General features: G+C 40.3%; 1 protein-coding gene across 1 annotated transcript in view; it reads left to right on the top strand.

Moving 5' to 3' along the window:
• The window catches only part of LOC146785271 (serotransferrin-A-like), a 198,647-nt gene that overhangs the window by 114,079 nt on the left and 63,773 nt on the right, over positions 1–20,795 (top strand). The window contains exons 8-11 of the mRNA XM_085634229.1: positions 4,551–4,722; positions 19,760–19,911; positions 20,477–20,573; positions 20,658–20,696. Of these exons, the coding sequence (XP_085490355.1) occupies positions 4,551–4,722; positions 19,760–19,911; positions 20,477–20,573; positions 20,658–20,696 (460 nt within the window). The remainder of the gene's footprint in view (positions 1–4,550; positions 4,723–19,759; positions 19,912–20,476; positions 20,574–20,657; positions 20,697–20,795) is intronic.

Here is a 20,795-nt window from a genome sequence, read left to right on the forward strand (position 1 = left end):
ACAGGAATCTGTAAGGACTGGGTATATGTATATAGGTATCTGCAGGTAGTAACAACCTGTTATTTATGTAATATCAAATCTAAAAGTAGGTGTCTCTATTTCATCATGAACAAAATCTATACTAAAACTCAACTGAAACTCTGATTTCATATGTTAAAGTGAAGTTTTTACCTGCCCTTACTTACAACTGCGAAAGCAGTGGATGTGTGCTGCGACTTTCAAACGCAGTGCCTAATTCCAGGCTAAGTTTAGAGTTCGGCTTTATCCGCCCATGATTAGATTGTAAGCCACATAGATTAATAGTATCTATAGCACTCATAACGGACCAAATGGCATTTGAATTACCTTATCTGCGAAGAAATCTTTGTTCCTTGCCATGCCTTAATAAGTTTAGTGCGATGATTACTTAATGACTTCTATGAAACAGGATTCACTGTGCACTATTTGAGCTTCTGACATAAAGAAAATGCCATTTAAAAAGGAACTAAAGAGACAACCTAACTTGATCTAACTTGATCTCTGTTAAAGTTCTCCTACTGGATTTTAGAAGCAAAAACTGTAATAAAAACACATTTCAAACATCTAAGACATGAGTTTCTCACCCATACCTCATAGCCCATTTTTCGGTATTCAGTCAGAATATCGACTTGGAAATGTCGACTTACACAAATATCGAGTTGGAAAAATATTCACACAGAAATCTAGACAGCAAAATATCGAATGTTAGGTAAGAAATATCGTTTTCAAAAATATAGAAGTCATTAATATCGATTGCAAAAATATAGTTGTTTAAAATATTGTTTTTTTATTTAGTGTTATGTATTTTATTTTATATTTTAAATGTATGTGATGTATGTTTTTTTGTATAAGTATTGTTTATTTTTTTTAATATTTTTGTTACATTTATAGTAGTTATCAATTTTATTTTAAGTACATTTTGCATTTTTCAGTTCTGTAGCGGGTTGTGGATTTATAGGGAAATAGTTTAATTTAAATATAATAAATTATTGATTATATTTCATTTATTATTATTTATTTAATTGAGATTTTATAGTGGTAATTGTGGGAAGTAACGTATTTGCAATTCATTATTAATTGGTTGTTAATTATTATTAATAAATTGATTGGTAATTAATTATGGTAATTGTGTAATTTTTTTAGGTGCGGGTTGTGGGGTTTATAAGGGGTAAAGGGTGGGAAGTAATTTATATTTAATGAATTAATAATTAGTTGACCAATAATATTAATTAATTAAATTTAATTAGGGTATTTGTTTATATTTTTTGTGTGTGGATTTTACTTTTATAGGGGTACAGTGTGGGGAGTAAATTCATTTTACTTACTTTATAATTAGTTGTTAAATACGATTAGGTTTTTTAATTGAAAATAAGTTTTAATTGTGTAAATCATTTTTTTACAGTTCCATTTTAGCTGTGGGGATTCTAGGGGTAAAGTTTGGGAAGTAAATTCATTTGTATGAGTTTAATTTGTTTTGTAATTAATAATATTTCTTTAATTGGTTATTTATTACGCTAAATAAGGAAGTACATATTAAAAAACAAATTAGATGTGGGTTGTGAATTGTGTGGTGTTATAGGGTAGGAAATAAAAAAAGGAAATGTATGTATTAATTAATGTTTTACGTTCCTAAATCCTTTCTCATTAAAAATATTTATTAGTTTGAAAATTATTTTTTATTTTATTTAATATAATATATGTAGGTATTTGTCATATGTATTTAACACAATAATATTGTTTCTCAATAATATTAAGTATATTTGTATTTTGATTTTTAACATAGGTATATATTTTTTAATTTATTTTGTTTTTTAAATATTTTTGTTGTTAATATTTTGTTTGTTTTTAATTTTGAACTGACTGGAGTGAGAATATTAATTGTTACCCCTCCGCAATCCAACACTTTCCCTACTGTTGCACTCACTGGAGTGAGAATATTTATTTTTACCCCTTCGCTATCCAACACTTTCCCACTGATGCATTCACTGGAGTGGGAATAGTAATTTTTACCCCTCCACTATCCAACACTTTCCATACTTTTGCACTCACTGGAGTTGGAATAGTACTTTTTACCCCTCCGCTATCCAACACTTGTCCTATTGTTGCACTCACTGGAGTGGGAATAGTGATTTTTACCCTTCCGCCATCCAACACTTTCCCTACTGTTGCACTCAATGGAGTGGGAATAGTAATTTTTACCCCTCCGCTATCCAACACTTTCCCTATTGTTGCACTCACTGGAATGGGAATAGTGATTTTACCCCTCCGCCATCCAACACTTTCCCTACTGTTGCACTCCATGGAGTAGGAATAATAATTTTTACCCCTCCGCTATCCAACACTTTCCCTATTGTTGCACTCACTGGAGTGGGAATAGTAATTTTTACCCCTCTGCTATCCAACACTTCTCCTAAAATCGATATTTTGTACAACTATATTTTTTACATAGATATTTTGTTTTCGATAACTTTGTACTTACTTGGTTAAGTACAGGGAGTCTATATTTTTGCATCCTTTATTTTTTACATCGATATTCTGTCAGTGAACCTCATTTTTCATCAAAAGTAAGGGTAAAGTACATTTCCTTTTGACTTTTTGCTTTTCGATTGAAAATGGCGCATCTTCTTGGTCTAACTTCCACTTCTTCTGTAGCTTTTTTATGCTGAATGGGTATTCAAAATAAGATGTTACCTGCAGGTTTAATTTGAAGAAAAAAGATAATGCATGCACTATAGGCACTTATTAACTATTCATGTATTTTTTAGAGTCTGATTTGAAGGGGGCAAGGACTGGGGCGGGCAGAAAGGTATCCTAAATGGAAAGGTGTAAAAACACAGGTTGAACAAATAACCTCTGTATTACACATGAACAAAACACGTGTGTGGTGTGAGTGAGTGGTGTTTTACAGTTCATACTATATCAGTAAGACTATGCATTAGGGCAACATAAACGTCAAAACCCTGTGAGTCTGAGTCCACTCATACTATCAGGATATGTTGGCCCTAGTCCTGGCTACCTCACAGTGCACCTTCTGGACCTCTAACCTTAATGTTTTGTGCCACCTCAGAACATTACTACTCTGACTCCCTAAGGAAATCGTGGAAGCAGGTCAGTCCCTTTTGTTAGCAACTCATACAGCAGCGGCCTGTGCAGGTAAGGTGAGGCGGGGCGGGGGACTTGATAGATGACTAGGAGGGAAAATTAATGAATAATGAATTTTCCATTGTCGTCTGTCGAATAGCCCCCGCACGCCCACCACTCTTGCATGCACAGCCTCCTCCTGAACTCATGCATGCCCAAAGAGAGACACAAGAAACGCTCAAATTGGCATTTCAATCATTTATCTCCCCCTCGGGCATCCCTTCACATGCAAGGGGGACATTCACCATGCAAATGAGGCACACCGCATGCCCAGCACTTGTGTTTTATTGAAAAGCCATCACTAGGCCAGGATGGGTGAAATATAAGAAAAGGAGCAATCAATTTACGTTTAGTGTCCCTTCTCCTCTACAAGGATATACTTTAAGATGAAGGGACACAGGGATCCTTTGCAGTCTTGCACTGTGGAAAGGAACTATGACTCCTTCCTGGCTCCAGCCCCTAGTGGTCTGCGCGCACCCACCCTCATGATGGTCACGAACGAGCCCCCATCAAAGTTATGTCGTGGTGAGGGTTTACACTAGATAGCAGTTAGGACCAATATGGTAAATCGTTATCTCACGGTTGCATGTGCCGCGTGTCATGGGATACCTTTACTTGTACTTTGCTTCTGTCACGCCCTTTAAGGTGGAAGAGAGCTTTCTTTGAGACCACGCTTCAGGATTTTGGACATTTGTATTTATCTAATCTTTAGAATCTTTTTCCATCTTTTGTGCTCTACTTCCTAACGTTTTTGATGTGCTTTCAACACAGTTGATTACGTGTAATCACATGTGTTTACTGTGTGATTAATTGATATTTTATTGCTGGGTCCTTGCAAAGTGCTTCCCCTACTCACAAGCTCTAACTTTGAATTTCCGATCTGTAAGCTGGAGCTGGCCTCTTCCGTACCGTATCTTTTTTGCTTTTTTAGAATTGTATACGGGGATGCACTAGAAACCAAAATCAGCCCTCGCGCAAAATGTTAACTTACACCGCAGGAGGGCGAGACTCGAATGAGGCATGGGACGTTTCATGGTTGTATGATGGGAGCCCATTCAGCTCTGAAAGTAGCCTCCTGCAGCCCCCTAGGAACATGTCAGTGTCAGTATGGCCAGTTCAGCCATGAATGTATAGGTTTTTATTAACCCTAAACATTTACTCTCTTAGGTGAATGGAATAGGTCAAATTATTTTGCATTCTCTTACTTAAGATTTAGCTTTCTCCAAAAGTGAAAAGAAAAACAAGCTAAAAAGACAGGACCTGAAAGCACTCAACAATGTGGTTTACTTTTCAGTTATTTTCTCCTAATTCTTTTCTGTAGTCCACGTCTTCCTTAACCCCCTGTTTTATTGCATATCACCATGTATTGATACATTTTACCCCTTTAACAGGCAAAGTTTGGCAAGAAAGGGCAGGGGTCTTTTCACCTCTTCAGTTCTGCTCACGGGAAGGACCTGCTCTTCAAGGACTCTGCCATGAGCCTGGTCCGTGTACCCGAGATGATGGACTCCACACTCTACCTGGGCCCCGAGTACTTCGCCGCTATTCGGGCTTTCAGGAAAGGTAAGCCACACTCACATTAAGCTCCAAAGGGGCATGTTGGCTGAAAATTGTGTTCGCCTCACCTAGAAAGCCAGTTCTGTCTTTGTAGACAGATCCGTGCATGTGTGCATTGAAGATATGCAAAGGTAAATGCAAGGGGAGATCCAAGTACTTGTTTCACGAAGATTTCAATCCAAACAATGAAATAATAAACTGCAAAAACATACTTTAGGAGTGCAATGCACAAAGACAGCAGCAGCAAATAAATTAAGAGAAGATCCTGGTAGAAAAATAAAATGCAAAAGGTGTATAACAAACTGAAAACGTGTACAAATGGTTCACAATAATTAACATTAGTTCAAAAAATCAATCTTTGTCGTGTTGCTTAAAGGGGGGAGAGCGCTTGAACAGCCAGCTTTTTCATCCCATTATAAAGTATTGGTAAGGTGGAATTGTCCTGGTACCTGGAGGAATTGGGTTGCAGGCTTGAGAAGCATCATTTTGTTTGTGGATGCATAATCAAACTATCTCTTGCCTCTTTTCACTTGGACTGTGTGGCACGACGGGCTCAGAATCAGACATCAGATCCTTTTGTTTCTATCTGGCTACACACTGCTTGTGGGAACTTTTTCAGTAGTCCTTGAGCAACCGGAGATTACTGGCCTTTAGTTGTGACAATCACCAGTGTCCTGGGGCTTACTTTTAATACTGAGCCTAAAACTGAACACCAAGTATACCCTTTTAGCACTTGACCAACCAGTGTAGCAGAGTCGAGCAGTCCAAGATTTACACAGGGAGATGGTGTAGGGTTAGAGACTCAGAACTCAATAAAACCTCTGATAAGAAAGAACTCTCCATCCAAACGTTTAGTTTGCAATAGGAAATCACTTTATTACTAACACACACAACGCAATGACGGCACATAATTAGGGCTTCTGGTTTTATGATATCAATTTCTTCAACATTTACACCTGTATTTATCCATTTATAATATTTGGCCATTTATTGGTTTTTAACCATATTTTTTTATATTTTGATAATAAATTAAGTTGTAAAGTGATATATTTCTGCATTTATTTAATTGATAAACATGCACTCTTACGTTGATGCTTGTCGTGTCTTAGCAAATTAAGCGACACTTAACTAAACATTGCACTCACAAGTAAACAGTAGCATTACACGGCAACTATGTTTTAACATATGACCATATTAAAAGGAATCTCACCCTGTGTTTCAATCAATCCATCAGGATTTCTAAAGTGTTGCTAATCTCCCAATAGGGTATCCAGCTGCTTGCTGGTCCTTTAGGTTTATTCGAAACAGCCAGGTCTTGTTGCCCTTCAGAATTTTGGCAGTGAGGTGATGGTCCAGAGTTGCATGGGGACTCTGTTCCAGGTCATTGCTGAGATGTGGGAGAAGGAGTGTCCTCTACTTCTGCTTTGGTAGATGTGGGGAGTATGGGCAAGTGATAGGGAGGAGGAGAGTAGTCTTCTCGACTATTGGCGGAAGTTCAAGTGGTGGTTAATGTAGACCGGTCTTTGGTTGTGTAGAGCCTCATGTGTGTGGGTCGGCAGCTTGAAGTGGCATCTCTTCTGTGTGGGGAGCCAGTGGAGTTGCCTGAGGTGGGGAGTGATGTGGGATCATTTAGATGAGTCTGGCTGCAGCATTCTGGATGGGCTGAAGTCTCTTTAGGAGGTGTGTGGCAATTCCTATGTAGAGAGCATTGCCATAGTCCAGTCGGCTGGTAATAAGGGCCTTTGTCACCGCTTGCTTTGTGTGCAGGGGCAGTCACTTCAAGATCTTACATAGCATGCGCAGAGGGAGGAAGCAGGCGGAAGAGACAGCATTGATCTGTGATTTCATGGTGAGCTTGTTGTCACTGATGATTCTGAGGTTTCTGGATGGTCCGAGGGAGTGGGTGCAGATCCTAGGTCTGATGGCCACCAGGAGTCATTCCATGTGTTGCTGTTGTTGCCTAAGATCAGTACTTCCATCTTGTCTGTGTTCAGCTGCAGGCACTTCTTCTTCTTCCAGTCAGTGAAGCTTGTCATGGATCTGTGGAAGTTGGTTCAGGTGGTGGTAGCGTCATATGTACGTGAGAGAATGAGTTGGGTGTCGTCTGCATAGGAAATTATGTTTTTACCTCCCAATGCTGTCTATCTGCTCTGCCGTTGGCTTGGAATTTAGAAATCCTACTTTCTGAATCTATACCCATTTAAAAATAAATACAGACAGAAAGCACTTTGTTTTCTATCTGCATTTAACTGTAAAAATCTAAAAGAAAAAACTGAAAACTGAGAGCATTATACATAATCAATCATCACATGGCATCGCAAGTGATCTACTAATTATAATTAGTAAATACAGTAATCTGCTGGATATTCTAAACTGTTCCCTATGTACAGTTCTTGTGTGGTATTGTTCATTGGCCATTTGCTCTGATAGGAATCTCATGCGCTCTTGTGGCTCAATTTACTCTTCCACCCAGGAGCTACCATTTCTCATCCCTGAAAATAGGTGACCATTTCTCCTCCACTTCTGGTGTCATAAATACATAGTATAGTATCTTTGTATACGTGATTGTAGTTCATGGAGGCTGGGCCTCCAGTTTGTCTCTGTTTAGTGGCTTTCCACCAAAACTGGTGGGCAATGCACACAGCCTAGCTAGCGAGACCTGCCTACTCCATTCTTTGACCCAGCTGACTTTGCTTGGATCCATGTTAGATGCACTTGTCTACACTTAGTCATGCAGAGAGTAGGTTGCATCAGTTTCAGCAGTAGAGCTGCAGTGCCTAGCTTTGTTCGGTACTTTTCAAATCCACTACACTCCTTCAATCTCATATTTTATGTTTACCCTGCATTCTATTTGATTCGGTTCCTTTCATTCATTCCTGTTTGATTATCCCACTAATACCTTCCTTCACAGACCAGCGCTTGATTCCATGTCAATGTATCCACTCATTCTACCCATTCACATTACCTGATCCCTCTCTCCTACTTCAGGTAACATATTCTTCATGGTTTGTTCAATTTCATTTCAATGGCTTATTAACTAATTCTCCCTACAACCCAACTCATTTGTCTACTCACATTTATCTAAGGGATATATATTCAAAAATACTTTTATGTACCAATGGACCAACAAGCTTACGAATTACAAACAGGCCACTTGTAAATATGTATATAACTGAAAGAGCAGAAAATAGCAAATGTGTGAAAAACAGCCAATGAAGAAATGCTCACGTCACTTTTGTATGCTCCTTGAGATTAAGCCGCAATCTTTGCAAGAACTTTCACAGTGCTTCGTTTTCCAAGGTGCACATTGATGCACTTGTTTCCAGTCTTGCTCTATCTCGTGGGTCTTTGATTCTTCTTTTTTTATGTGTAAAGGGATCTGCCTACATTGTAATGGCTTACTTGTCCGCATTTGTTTTGTTTTTTTAAATGGGATGCAAGCCTGCCTTTCCTGGAAGCGGGTCTCATTCCCCCACTCCTAGAGCCAAAGTTTTCTTTCTGCTTCCTTCAGTCAAGGACCCGAATACAGCAGCCATTCCTATGACAATTAAAAGAAAATGTTGATCCTTTGGGCATAATTGTGATGTATGAGCTGATAGAGAAGAGGTAACCATCCCTTCTGCCCCCAGGCAGGTGAACAACCATTTGGTGCCCGGGCACAGGACCACATGCCAAGATATGCTGGCACCCAGGGAGCCCTCCCAACCGTGGAAATTTGTCAAACCTAGTGACCTCAGGAAATACTAGGTGGTGTGGCTTCTGTGGATGTCAGCCTGCTTTCATACAGAGATTGTCATGTGAATGTCTCAACTATGCCTAAAAACGGTTGACTGACAGATTATTGAGACCAAAAATATCGTAATATAGAAATATTGTGTCAAAAATATTGATCACACACATATAATATTCCTAAACATATAATGGTAAGTACAAAAATATCAAACATATAGTTTTACACTAATATCGAAAAAATATATACAATAATATTGTTTTTTATGTTTATATTTGTCTATATATATATATATTATCTACTGGCAGTCGCCAGTAGATAGTTATAGTTAGGACCGTGTTTCCATAGGAAATCTCAAAATTCTATTTTGAATAACTTTGGCGCTGGTTGACGAATCCTCACGAAATTTTCAAAACTAATGGGGCGCTCCGCTCAGCTCCTACCCTAAAAGTCTCGGGGGGATTCGTCAAGCGGGGGCCGAGCAAAAAGGGGGGTCCCAAAACACGTTTTCCCCATGCATTTTCCCATAGGAACTTTAGTCGAAGGTACAGCCCGAACGGCTGAACAGAATTACTTGAAATTTGGCAAAGAGGTAGTCCTCAGGTCAGGGATGTGCCTTTTGCATATATGGAGTAAATCTGTTCAGTAGTTCCTGAGAAAATTGCAGTTAAAGTACATAAATATCTATAGACGTGCACCGTGCGCGCACCGTGCGCGCACCCTAACGTGCGCGAGCGTAATTCTGATTGGTGGTTACATGTCAGTCAACGTTCGAATCGGTCGAAATCAGGAAGTGTCGGCCGCCATTTTGTTTGTTTTGAGTGCGAGAGTGAAAAAGGAAGGTGGCGAACGTGAAAAGGGGGCAGGGTAGAGAGTTCCAGACCCCCTAGCCTTTGTCAGGGGGTCCCTGAAGGACCCCGAAGGCAGAAAAAAACATTAATTTTTTTTTTTTTTAAATTGCGCGGTGCGCGGTGAAAAACCATTAAAAAAAAATGTAATACGTAGTTTATTGTAAAATAAATATATAAAAAATATAATAATAAATACATAACTTAGCATTCAAAAAACCGTACAAATTTACTGAAAAAACCATAGGTTTCACACACGTTATAGTTAGGAATTAGCATTTAAAAAACCTTGCAAATTCACTTAAAAAACCATAGGTTTCACATATGTTATAGTTAGGTGGACATTTCACTCGTAAAAAACCAATGAAATTCCCCCGTTATAGTTAGTTGAGATAACTATAACTCGCGCGACCGCCACTCTATCACAAGGATGATGTCATCAGTGATGTCATGAGTGATGCCACTGACCATGTCATGAGTGATGTAATATGTGACGTCATGAGCAGAGGATTGCGGGCGCGCGAGTTATAGTTATCTCAACTAACTATAACGGGGGAATTTCATTGGTTTTTTATGAGTGAAATGTCCACCTAACTATATCATGTGTGAAACCTATGGTTTTTTAAGTGAATATATATATATATATATATACACACACATATATATATGGTTAACAACTGTAAATATTAAATATTGTAACATATAACATTATGATAATGTAAATTAAATATGATTAAATAATATTTAAACAGATATATAAATACAAAATTATTCAAACAAACACCCATATATATGAATGTGTGTATATTTATATAAACAAATATAATATTAAACAATTTGAAACAAATGTGAATCATAATCTATGTTTTAATTTTCTAATCAATCAAAAACCTTATTTTAGTCATTACAACCATAAAAGTGCAGCACATACAGTACATGAAAAATAAAAACATATATACAAAATTAATTAACTGTAGGTTAACAAGACCCAGTTAAATAACATTCCTAGGCAGCAATATGATAACCAACAACTTATAGGTGCATATAAGGAGGTTATTAACTGCATGATCTCGAAGTCTGGAACAATTAATAATCTGCAAACAATGGCAAGAGGACCACAAAGTGCAAGTCCATACAGTGTGAAAAATGGAGCAAGGCATACTAAAACTAGTATCTAAAGGCTATCACAGTCCATCTAGATTATTGATCCACAATAGTGCAGTGCTAACCTAAGGAGTGTAATACCTACAATACAAAAGAGGTAGACGTTTATTTACAAAAAACAATAGCTCAAGCTCATAAATTAGTGGCCAACTTAGGCAGGATTACTAAAACGATGATAAAACAGTTTAAAGTGTTTGCAGGGCAATTAAGAGCTATGTACGCATAAGTCTATGCTGTAGGAGTGCAACAGCATGACCCGCCATGCGGGCATAATGCTACAAATAGCACTCAAACCGAGCTAAAAATGCTAGTGTACATAAAAGACATTTTAAAATAATTCAGTAAAAGGGGTTGCATCAGCTGCAATTTAATTATGGACCTTCTAATGATCCACATTCTACTAAGGAATTTGGCGACTGCACAAGCTAATAAAAGACTTGAGTCAGATTTTAAAATGTGCACAGCTTCACTATGGCAATGGGTAACAAGCCGCCTGCATACTGGAGCCAACCATATAGTTCTTGCTAATTGGTATCTAGGGCACACAAAGAGAATATGTCTGATTCACTCGGCGGCGAGGTCACAGCCTGGACAGAGCTGTGAAACAGAAGGAGACTGGCCCCGGGGAGGCTGTGAAGGTGTTTATAGGAAGGGAGCCGAATCTAAATTGCATGTGAAGCTTCCTGTCCTGAGGGATTGTGATAGCCTCCAAGTATTGTTCAAAGATGCCTACCAATTTAAACTGCATAAAGTCAAGTGTCAGACGGCTAAGTTGGACAAGTAATAGAAGATTGTGCCACCCAGTCCCAATATTGATTCTTGATCAGGGCTTTACTTGGTAGCGATGCTGAGTTTTTAGTGTCCCAAGTGCCTTCCAACCCTACAGTAGTGATCAGGGGCTTCACCTTGTTCAACCATCCAATTTTCCTAAAGCGATCAAGTGCATATACTTCATCCAGGGCAGCAGCATATGGATGTGACGCAGGGGCAGTTTTTAGGCATAGGCAAAAAAGTATAGGGCGTAACTGATCTTTTTCTGCAATCGAGGTTCTGCCCATGTCTAATCTCATCGGATGCAGGGGAGTACTCTGGGGAAGTGAGCATAACCATTTTAGGAATTTATTTTCAGTTGCAAGTAATTCATCCAGTTTGTCAAACCCCCAGAGTTCAGCCCCGTATAAAGCTGCACCCACAGCCTTGTGATCGTAAATGCAAAGAGGGGCCACTATTAGCTTACTCAATGAGGTCTTATGCTCACTCTCTCTTGAGAGGGGACCCATCCAGGAGCAGTTTTCCCTTAAAAGATCTATGTGGGTTTAGCATTCAAAGTTTGGTCTTCGAGGTATTAACCTCAAGGCCTCTCAAGGCGCAGAAGGACTCAAAGCGTTTTAAAAGGGGTTGCAGGCCACTAGAGGTCTTGGAAACTATCAGGGTATCATCGGCGATGAGTAAAGTTGTCACCTTGTCACCTTGTCCCCCCCGCCCCCCAGCGCCGGTGCATCGGCTGGACTATCGGCAAGATGCTGCACAACACCGTTTATGAAAAGTGAAAAAAGAGTAGGAGCCAATACGCATCCCTGGCGGACCCCCTATCCACCCTGATCGGGTCAGTCAGTTGGCCGTGGCTACCGCAGCCTACTCTTCGTAGTTGCTGTCGAGGAGGCGAACAACCAACACTAATATCTCAGAGGGGAGGCCCAGCTTCTCCAGGACACACCAAAGTTTGCGTCTAGGGATAAGATCGAATGCAGACCTTAAATCCATGAAAGCTACATATAAGCTTCCCTGGCCAATAGTTACAGTCTTCCAGGCCAGTAACAGGAAGCGAAAAACTTGATCGATAGTGCTTACTTTCCATCTAAACCCTGCTTGGTAAGGGGACAGAATGTTGATGTCACTTATCCAAGTTTGAATTTTCATAAGGAGTGCACGGGCAAAGACCTTTTGGGCACTATTGATCAAGCTAATAGTTCTGTGATTCGAGGGCATCGAGCAGACACCCTTCTTGAACACCGGAATTACTTCCGCCCCCCTCCAAGAAGCTGGAATTGTGGTGCCTGATGCAATTCCGTTAACCAAAGCAAGAATATAAGTCAACCATTTCTCAATGTTCCTGTGAAAGACATCTCCAGGGATAGCATCCATCCTAGGGCCTTTAGATCTAACAATTGAGTTGATGCTAGACCATATTTCTGCTACGGTGAAAAACCAACCCATCTTGGCACAATTGTATTCAGGCTCGGGGGCCATTCTGTAATGCATTTAAATATTGCAACTATATAGATATATTTTTTTTTACATACATACAAACAATAATTAATCAATATAATAAATAAACTGCACAAAAATGTAAAATATTTAATTATACATAAAACAGTAAACAATAAATAAAAATATGCTCCACTAAAAACATATTAAATATTACACAAATTATATATATAAAAATATAAAATGGAAAACATAAACACATAAAAATAATAATAAATATGTAAACAATACTAGTAAAAACGTTAAACTCCAAGAATAATCAATAAACTATTCCCACTGCAGTATGTGCAACAGGAGGGAAAGCATTGGACACCCAAAGAATAACATTTACTATTCCCACTCCAGTGTGTGCAATAGTAGGGAAAGTATTGCGCTCAGGAGGGGGTTACATTTACTATTTCCACTCCAAAAGGTGCAACAGTAGGAAAAGCATTGGACTCAAAAGAGATAAATTTACTGGTTCCACACCAGTTGGTACAACAGTAGGTTAAGCGTTCGACTCAGGAAGGGTCAAATTCACTATTCCCACACCAGTCAGGGCAACAGTAGGGTAAGTTTTGGACTCAGGATGGGTAAAATGTACTATTGGCACTCCACTGTGTGCAACAGTAGAGAAATCTTTATACTCAGGAGGATAAAATCTACTATTCCCACTCTAGTGTGTGCAAAAGTATGGAAAGCGGTGGACTCAGAAGGGGTTTAACTTACTGTTCCCACTCCCAAAGTTGGAAAAGTAGGAAAGCATTTGACTTGGAAGAGTTTAAATTTACTATTCCCAAACTAGTCAGTACACCAGTAGGGAAAGGGGTTGGACTCAGGAGGGGTAAAATTTACTATTCCCACTCCAGTAAGTGTAGCAGAAGGTAATGTGTAGGACTCAGAGGGGGTTACATTTACTATTTCCACTGCATTCACTGGTACAATACAGAGAGAGTATTTCACTTCAAACAAATAAAATAATTTAACAACTCTATTAAATACCTACAAATATAAAATTCTAAATATAAAAATTAAATTCTTAATTGTAACAATTTTTTTTTAAACCATAAAAACTATCAATTTTAATACTTGTTATCAATTAACACAAATAGTATCAATATAATTAAAATCCTACACTATATTCCCACAAACATAAAAGCCAACAAGTAAAATGTAATGAAAATAAACAAAGTATAACACAATTACCATCTTAAATAATAAAAACAAATTAAATAAACTTATGCATGTTTTTTATTTATTATTGTTATTGTTAATTGGCATTTATAAAGCGAATTATCACCTTCAGGTCTCTAAATAACTACCCCAATTACTTATACCCCAAAATGGCTTTCTTCTCTTTGTGCAAGGGGCTCTGAGACCAATTCAAATCACATCTGAGGGGGCACTCTGCAAGTGCACAACAACATCCATTGTCAGTGTGAGCCTTGGCTCCAGACGCATCGCAGGGGGTGGAGCCAGCATTGTGGAAGGCTGGCACAGCACTATTCAGGTACAGGTGCTACTCCTCCCACTATTCCAAATGCAGATCAGGCCTATTCAGCCTAGTACTGACTCATCCAGTCTCCTGAAGCCACTGCACCTCCCCAGCCCCTGTCACTCCAAAGCCAGGCAGTCAATCCACAAACAGGCAGAGGCACACAGGATGGTTGAACGAGAAAATAGCCACTTTCTAAAAGTGCTATTTTCAAATACCCAATTTAAAAACCATCTTTATTAAAAGATGTGTTATTAAATCCTGAGTTCAGGGATTCCAAACTCCACTTTTCTTTCTTATCCCTATGGGAAAATATGCTTGTAAAATGTTACAAATCATTCCCTATTCGGTCCTATGGGACAAGATAGCCTTTCAATAGTAAAAACGAAATTGCCAGTATTTCACTATCAGGACATGTTACACACACCAGTGCATGTCCTACCTTTCACATACACTACACCCTGCCAGGAGGGTACCTTGGGCCTACCATAGGGGTGTCCAATGTGTAAGAGAAGGAAATGGTAAGGCCTGGCAAGTGGGTGCACTTGTCAAGTCGACATGGCAGTTAACAAACTGCGCATAGGCACCGCGGTGGCAGGCCTGAGACATCTTTTCAGGACTACTCATGTGGGTGGCACTATCAGTGCTGCAGGCCCACTAGCAGCATTTGATTTACCAGCCATGCCACACTCAATGCACTTTACTAGGGACCAACTGGTAAAACAAATATGCCAATCCTGGAGAACCAATCACAATAACAATTTACACAGAGAGCATATGCACTTTCGCACTGATCAGCAGTGGTAAAGTGACTAGAGTCCTATAGCCAACAAAAACAGGTCAGGAAAAAATAGGAGGAAGAAGCAAAACGTTTGGGGATAACTCTGCAAAAAGGGCCATTTCCAACACTATAGCTATCCCATCTCCTTTCAACCGAGGCCTGTCCAACCTAACAATGGTGTAACCCTGAGGGATGGCCCTCTGAATGTCTGGGGCTGAGTTCTCTGCGAGCCAAGTTTCTGTCAAAAAGATGGTGTTCAGACAGAAATCTGTTAAAAAGTCAAACAGTTCTGAACTGTGAATGGTCAACAAGTGGCAGTTAATAGAATAAAGCTGTGCCTGAGAAAGAGCGTTCTCTGTAACTTTATGCTCCAAGGATAAAGTATGATTAAAACCACACTCACCACAGTAGGATCTTAATAGAGTAACGTTCAAAGTATTACTGTGGTGAGATGAGGTCGCAGGAGTCAGAGCCCTTAATTCTGTGGCGTATTGTATGATGGCTGGTGTCCAACAAGTTCATTATTGAGCATTTCTAATATCATTATTTTCAGTCCATCAACAAGCACAGGAGATTTCCCTGAATCCAGATAGGGAAATTCAGCTTTATTCAGTAATAGGTGTGTCAAGGCACTCAGTCTTGTCTCTTGTCGGGTAAGGTAGTTCAAAAGTAAGAAGAAAGTTCAGATCAAGTTCTAAAAGCTTCTGATGAGTCTCCACAATTATTCCAGAATCTCCCAAATTCACCCTCGCTGTCATCCGTAGCAAGCTCTGGCCACTCAGGAGAAGAATAGCTCCATCAAGGCATCCTTGATCTCTTGGACCTTCTTAGATTAGGCCCTTCACATTCGTCTCCACTTAGCTCAAATTCTCCAGATGATTCAACAATGGGTTTAAGGGTTCTTTCACAAGACAACTTCAGTCTTCTCCTCGCTTGATTTCTTGGCCAGCCTTCTTCCACTACCACTCATGGTCCCTCAACACTAGTTCTTTCGTTGTGGTCGGGATCTGCCTCATTCACCACCACAGTATCAGCTTCCTCCATGTCAGCTTCTGATTTGTCTGGAACCCCCTCAGATCACTCTAATGCTGTCTCAGGCTCTGTCTGGTCCCCTGCAGCTTGGCTGACTCCTTCCAATGCCCTCTCAACCACTGCAGGTGTCTCTTCTGGGAAAGGAGCTGTTACTTCACCAAGGGGACACAGGACACTACGAGTGTGGTATGTGTGCACCCAGTTAGGAAGGCCACCACACTTCACAGCAGTCGTAGTAACCAAGATCACCTGATACGGACCACACCAGCGAGGCGTTAGACAGTTCTTTCTCACATGCTTTTTCACGATGACGAGGGGGTCAGCTATTGGATGAGCAAATAGCATGGGTAAATGAGTAAGATGAGCAGTAAACAATTATGTTGCCCATGAATAAAATATAGTGTGAAAGTATTTAATAATGAGTGGGTGAATGGGTAGGTCACTGAGTGGATGGATGAGTATGGTTCTAAATGAAGGTAGATATATGAATGAGAGTCAGAGAAGTGACCAGGTGGAGGGATATCTGGATGGATGAGTGAATCAATTTGTGAGGACATAGATGGAAGAGTGTATAAATGGATTGGTGAGTGGGTGGATGAACAGCTGCCTGGGTGAATGGGTGGGTGAGATAGCAGGTGGGTGCCAGTGGATGTGTGAGTTAACGAGTGATTGTATGGGTGAGTGGGTGGATAGGTACATTGATGAGTAGGTGGTTAGGTGAAGGAAAGTGAGATGAATAGGTGAGTGAATGAACACGTTAGTGGAGAACTGTGTAAGTAAATGGATAGAGGAGTGAGTGGATGGATGGGTGGAGGCATGGAAAGGTGGATTGCTTGACGACTGGGTGATTGATTTTATGAATTGTTAGAGTAGGATGAACGGGTTAGTAAATGGATAAATCAGTGAATCAGGCAGCCTCACATGGAGCAGTGCACTACAACACAACCTATTCTCACTACAGACGACAGATGTGTTCTACAGTAAGAGGTTGGTGTACATAGAGAGTGAAACAAGAGCACAATTCTTTCAATGTTATATCCACTCACTAATGCTAAGGGTCTAATGCTTTACATTTATACACACTATCTCTGGACCATACTTACAAGAAAGAAAAACGTCAGTTTAAAAACACAATTATATACCTATTAAAATAGCCATCGAACAAAGTAACGATAAAGGAATCTATGGGGTACCTGTGTACTATGTATATTTTTAAAACGTTAGGCTGTGTCGGACTGGTAAGCCATCCATCATTCTGTTAACGGTCTTTACACATTCAAGTTTAAAGAGGCTCCTTATTCCATGGTCTTTCTCGACTAGATTCTCCATTCAACTCTTGTGCCTCTTCACAACAATTCACTTTCAATAACTTAGCAAAGTATGCCAGGGATTGCTTTCAGAACTATAAACAATATATCACAGGTGGACTGGACTGTACATATATAGATGAATCCTTTAGAAATGGTCACAATATCCTAGAACTGTGCACAAAACTCCAGTACCTCAAAACTGAATAGAATATGGTACTGGCGGCCTTAAGATATTATATTGACACAACGCCATGACAACTATGGGTAGTAGCATGCTTTATATAAATGTTATTGTCATTTCATTTTACAATGCACTAGAAATGTTTTCCGAAACTGCACATAGTACAAAATAAATAAATAAATAAATAATTCGGGCTCTGCATATGCGTGAGGTTTTCGGCGAGGGCGAGGTAGGCGGAGCAGAGAATTCTCTTGGGTGCGTGGAATTAGACTCTTTAGTTGAGGTATTGGAGTCCAGTGTTGAGGAGGGATTTGTAGACGTGAGTGAGTAGCTTGAAGGTTACTCTCTTCTCAACAGGGAGCCAGTGGAGGTGTCGTAGGTATTGGGTGATGTGTTCATGTCGTGGGATGCCAAGGACGAGCCTGGCAGCGATGTTCTGGATGGACTGGAGTTTCTGGAGCAGGGATTTGTTGATTCCGGCATAGAGGGCCTTTCCGTAGGCCAGTCTGCTGGTTATGAGCACGTGGGTGACGGTCTTTCTGGACTCGGCAGGGATCCACTTGAAAGTCTTGAGAAGGATACAGAGGGTGTTGTAGAACGAGGAGGAGATGGCGTTGATCTGTCGGATCATGGATCATGTTTTCAGACAATGGTGGCGAGGGGGGCCATGTAGATGTTGAAGAGTGTGGGCTGAGCTACGATCCTTGGGGTACTCCACAGTTGATCTCTGTGGGTTTGAAGAGGAAAGGCAAGAGTCTGATTCTTTGGGTCCGAAGAGGAAGGAGCAGATCCATTCGAGGGCAGTTCCCTGTATGCTAGCGTTGTGGAGTCTGGTGGTGAGAGTTCGGTGGAAGACGGTGTTGAAGGCTGCAGAGAGATCACGTAAGATGAGGACCGCTGTGTGTCCCTGGTCGAGGAGAGTGCGGAAGTTGTCTGTGGCGGCGAGCAGGGCGGTCTCTGTACTATGGTTGCTGCAGAATCCGGATTGGAAGGAGTCGAGGATGAAGTTTGTGAGTTGGCTGTTGACAATCTTCTCGGTGACTTTAGCTGGTCCATTGCGCTCTTTCTGCTTCTGGGATAGGCTCCCACACTGCACTGCATCCAAGCAGCGTCAGGATTGGCCGCAGAGCTATGACTTTGCACTCTCAGGCAGACTGGGAGCCTGTGCCTCCTTTCTCCAGCCCCAGCAGCCTGAAACGGCCGACAAAACAACTCATGCACAGTGAAGGGACAAGGGAGTGTACTACAACTCCCCCACCACAGTGTCATCTCCCTGGACCTGTTCTCAAGACTGGTCAGAGTCCTTGGGGGAGGTCCAAGGGGATTAAAATAAAACGATAATAAAATGGGTTAGAAACCCATTTTATTATTGTTTTATATGTCGGTGTTGGCAGGGGGGCAGCACTCCTCCGCCCTAATGGAGGGGCCATCGCTGCTCATGTGGGATATTCAACAGGTAGTTTGATTTAATAAGGAAAACATCTTTCTTTTATACATTAGTTTAGAAAATTAATGCACTTCACAATGTATCAGAAAGGTGTTATGTTATAGAGCAATTTTCTAAGATCAGGTAATCTGTATTCAGTCTTTCACAGATGAGCATAAGAGACAACCATAATATAAAACACACACAATTAATATAAAAAGGAACGGTCAAAAATGTTTAATATTTAAAAAACATCAATAAAAAGGAATGCATACCAAGCATAAGACCATTATTAAAAATCCAATCTTAAAATATAAACTAATGTATTACATAATAAGATTAAAACAGCAGATCATACATTACTTTTTCAACAAAGTAGCCAATGACTGATTGCGTATCCTTTTTGTGTGCAAAATTGTTAAACTATGCAGATTAAGAAACTGGGACATGCAATCATTTGAAGACATTGATTCTTTATATTTAGTGACTGGGCCTTGAATTTTAGGTATTAGCTGGCTGCTTAGGGGACTAGCTCTGTTCCACGCTAGCAATGCTCCTGCCATGTTTGCATGCTCTGCCATATCAACATTAGGAATCGTAATCTAGTCTACCAATTTGAAATCGTGAAAGCCATCAACAGGTGACGGTCACTTTTCTGATCGATGTATGTTATCCAGACAAGGTTTTATCCATATTGTACGTAACTCTCTCTCTCAATTCATATATCATGATCCCAAAAGGTTCTCCTGTTGGTCTCATTGTTCCAACCTTTGAAAGCTCATCCCAGTACCTGCTCACTGGATTTTCAAATGTATTGTTCTTTTTCCAGAGACGAAAACCTCCACCTCGGTGAACAGGGTGCGCTGGTGTACATCAAGCAGGGAGGAGAAAGCAAAGTGTGACACATGGAGTGCCCTGAGCGGGGCCACCATTGAATGCACAGAGGCAAACTCAGCGGAAGAGTGCATTCTTCAGATTCTGGTAAGGGATTCATCTAAGGCAATTGGTTTATAACTGTTCTGTGACTATAATTCTGGTAGTCCTTCACTATCACCAAGGCCTTGCCACCAACCACATCTTTTGCTGCTATACAAGACCAAACTAACTCTAGGACCTCAAGTAATAGCCTTAGACACCCTGGGTGTGTTTTGGGTAGTGCTGGAAACTCCTGGAGCCTACAGTCAGAATAAAACACCATCCATCTTTATGTCTGACTGGGCTGTCAATTCACGACAGGGATGCATGTGCCACATCCTCTCAATGGGCAGATTACTTGGGTTGACACATGAACATTGCAGGCGCTTAAGCACTGAAGATCATTTCGAGTGTTCTGGATTAAGTCGATAAATGGATATAGATACTGGAACTGGTTGCTATGTCAGAAGAGGAGACTTTTAGCGAGTTAGGCTCTGTTAAAGCACTGAAAATGAAAAGTCATTGGTCTTTGTTCTTCCATCCTACCTTTGTAGGAAGTCATAGTCATAGGACAGTTTTGGACACGAGCAGTCATAGCATTCAATGATCGTCAGTTATTATGCGATTTTAGAAACGAGAGGCTGATGCTGTGACGGTGGATGGAGGAGTTGTCTTTACTGCTGGGAAGTGTGGTCTGGTGCCCGTCATGGGGGAGTATTACGACGCAGGTATGTTGCTAGCACAGACATCTAAATTAAAGGGGAGTTGGAGTTTGGAGCATTTGTTTGACTGTTGCTTTGTGTCCATTGCAGATAATAAAACCCCATGCAGAAACAAAGGAACAAAGACAGGTGGGTACAGATGGTTTCTGTTCTGTCCGGTGTTTGAGGTTTGAGGTTATGAGACATTATATTTTTGACTGTTGTAACGCTATGCACGGGCCATTAACC

The sequence above is a fragment of the Triturus cristatus genome, chromosome 11 (genome assembly GCF_964204655.1).
Source record: "Triturus cristatus chromosome 11, aTriCri1.1, whole genome shotgun sequence".
Classification (NCBI taxonomy): domain Eukaryota; kingdom Metazoa; phylum Chordata; class Amphibia; order Caudata; family Salamandridae; genus Triturus; species Triturus cristatus.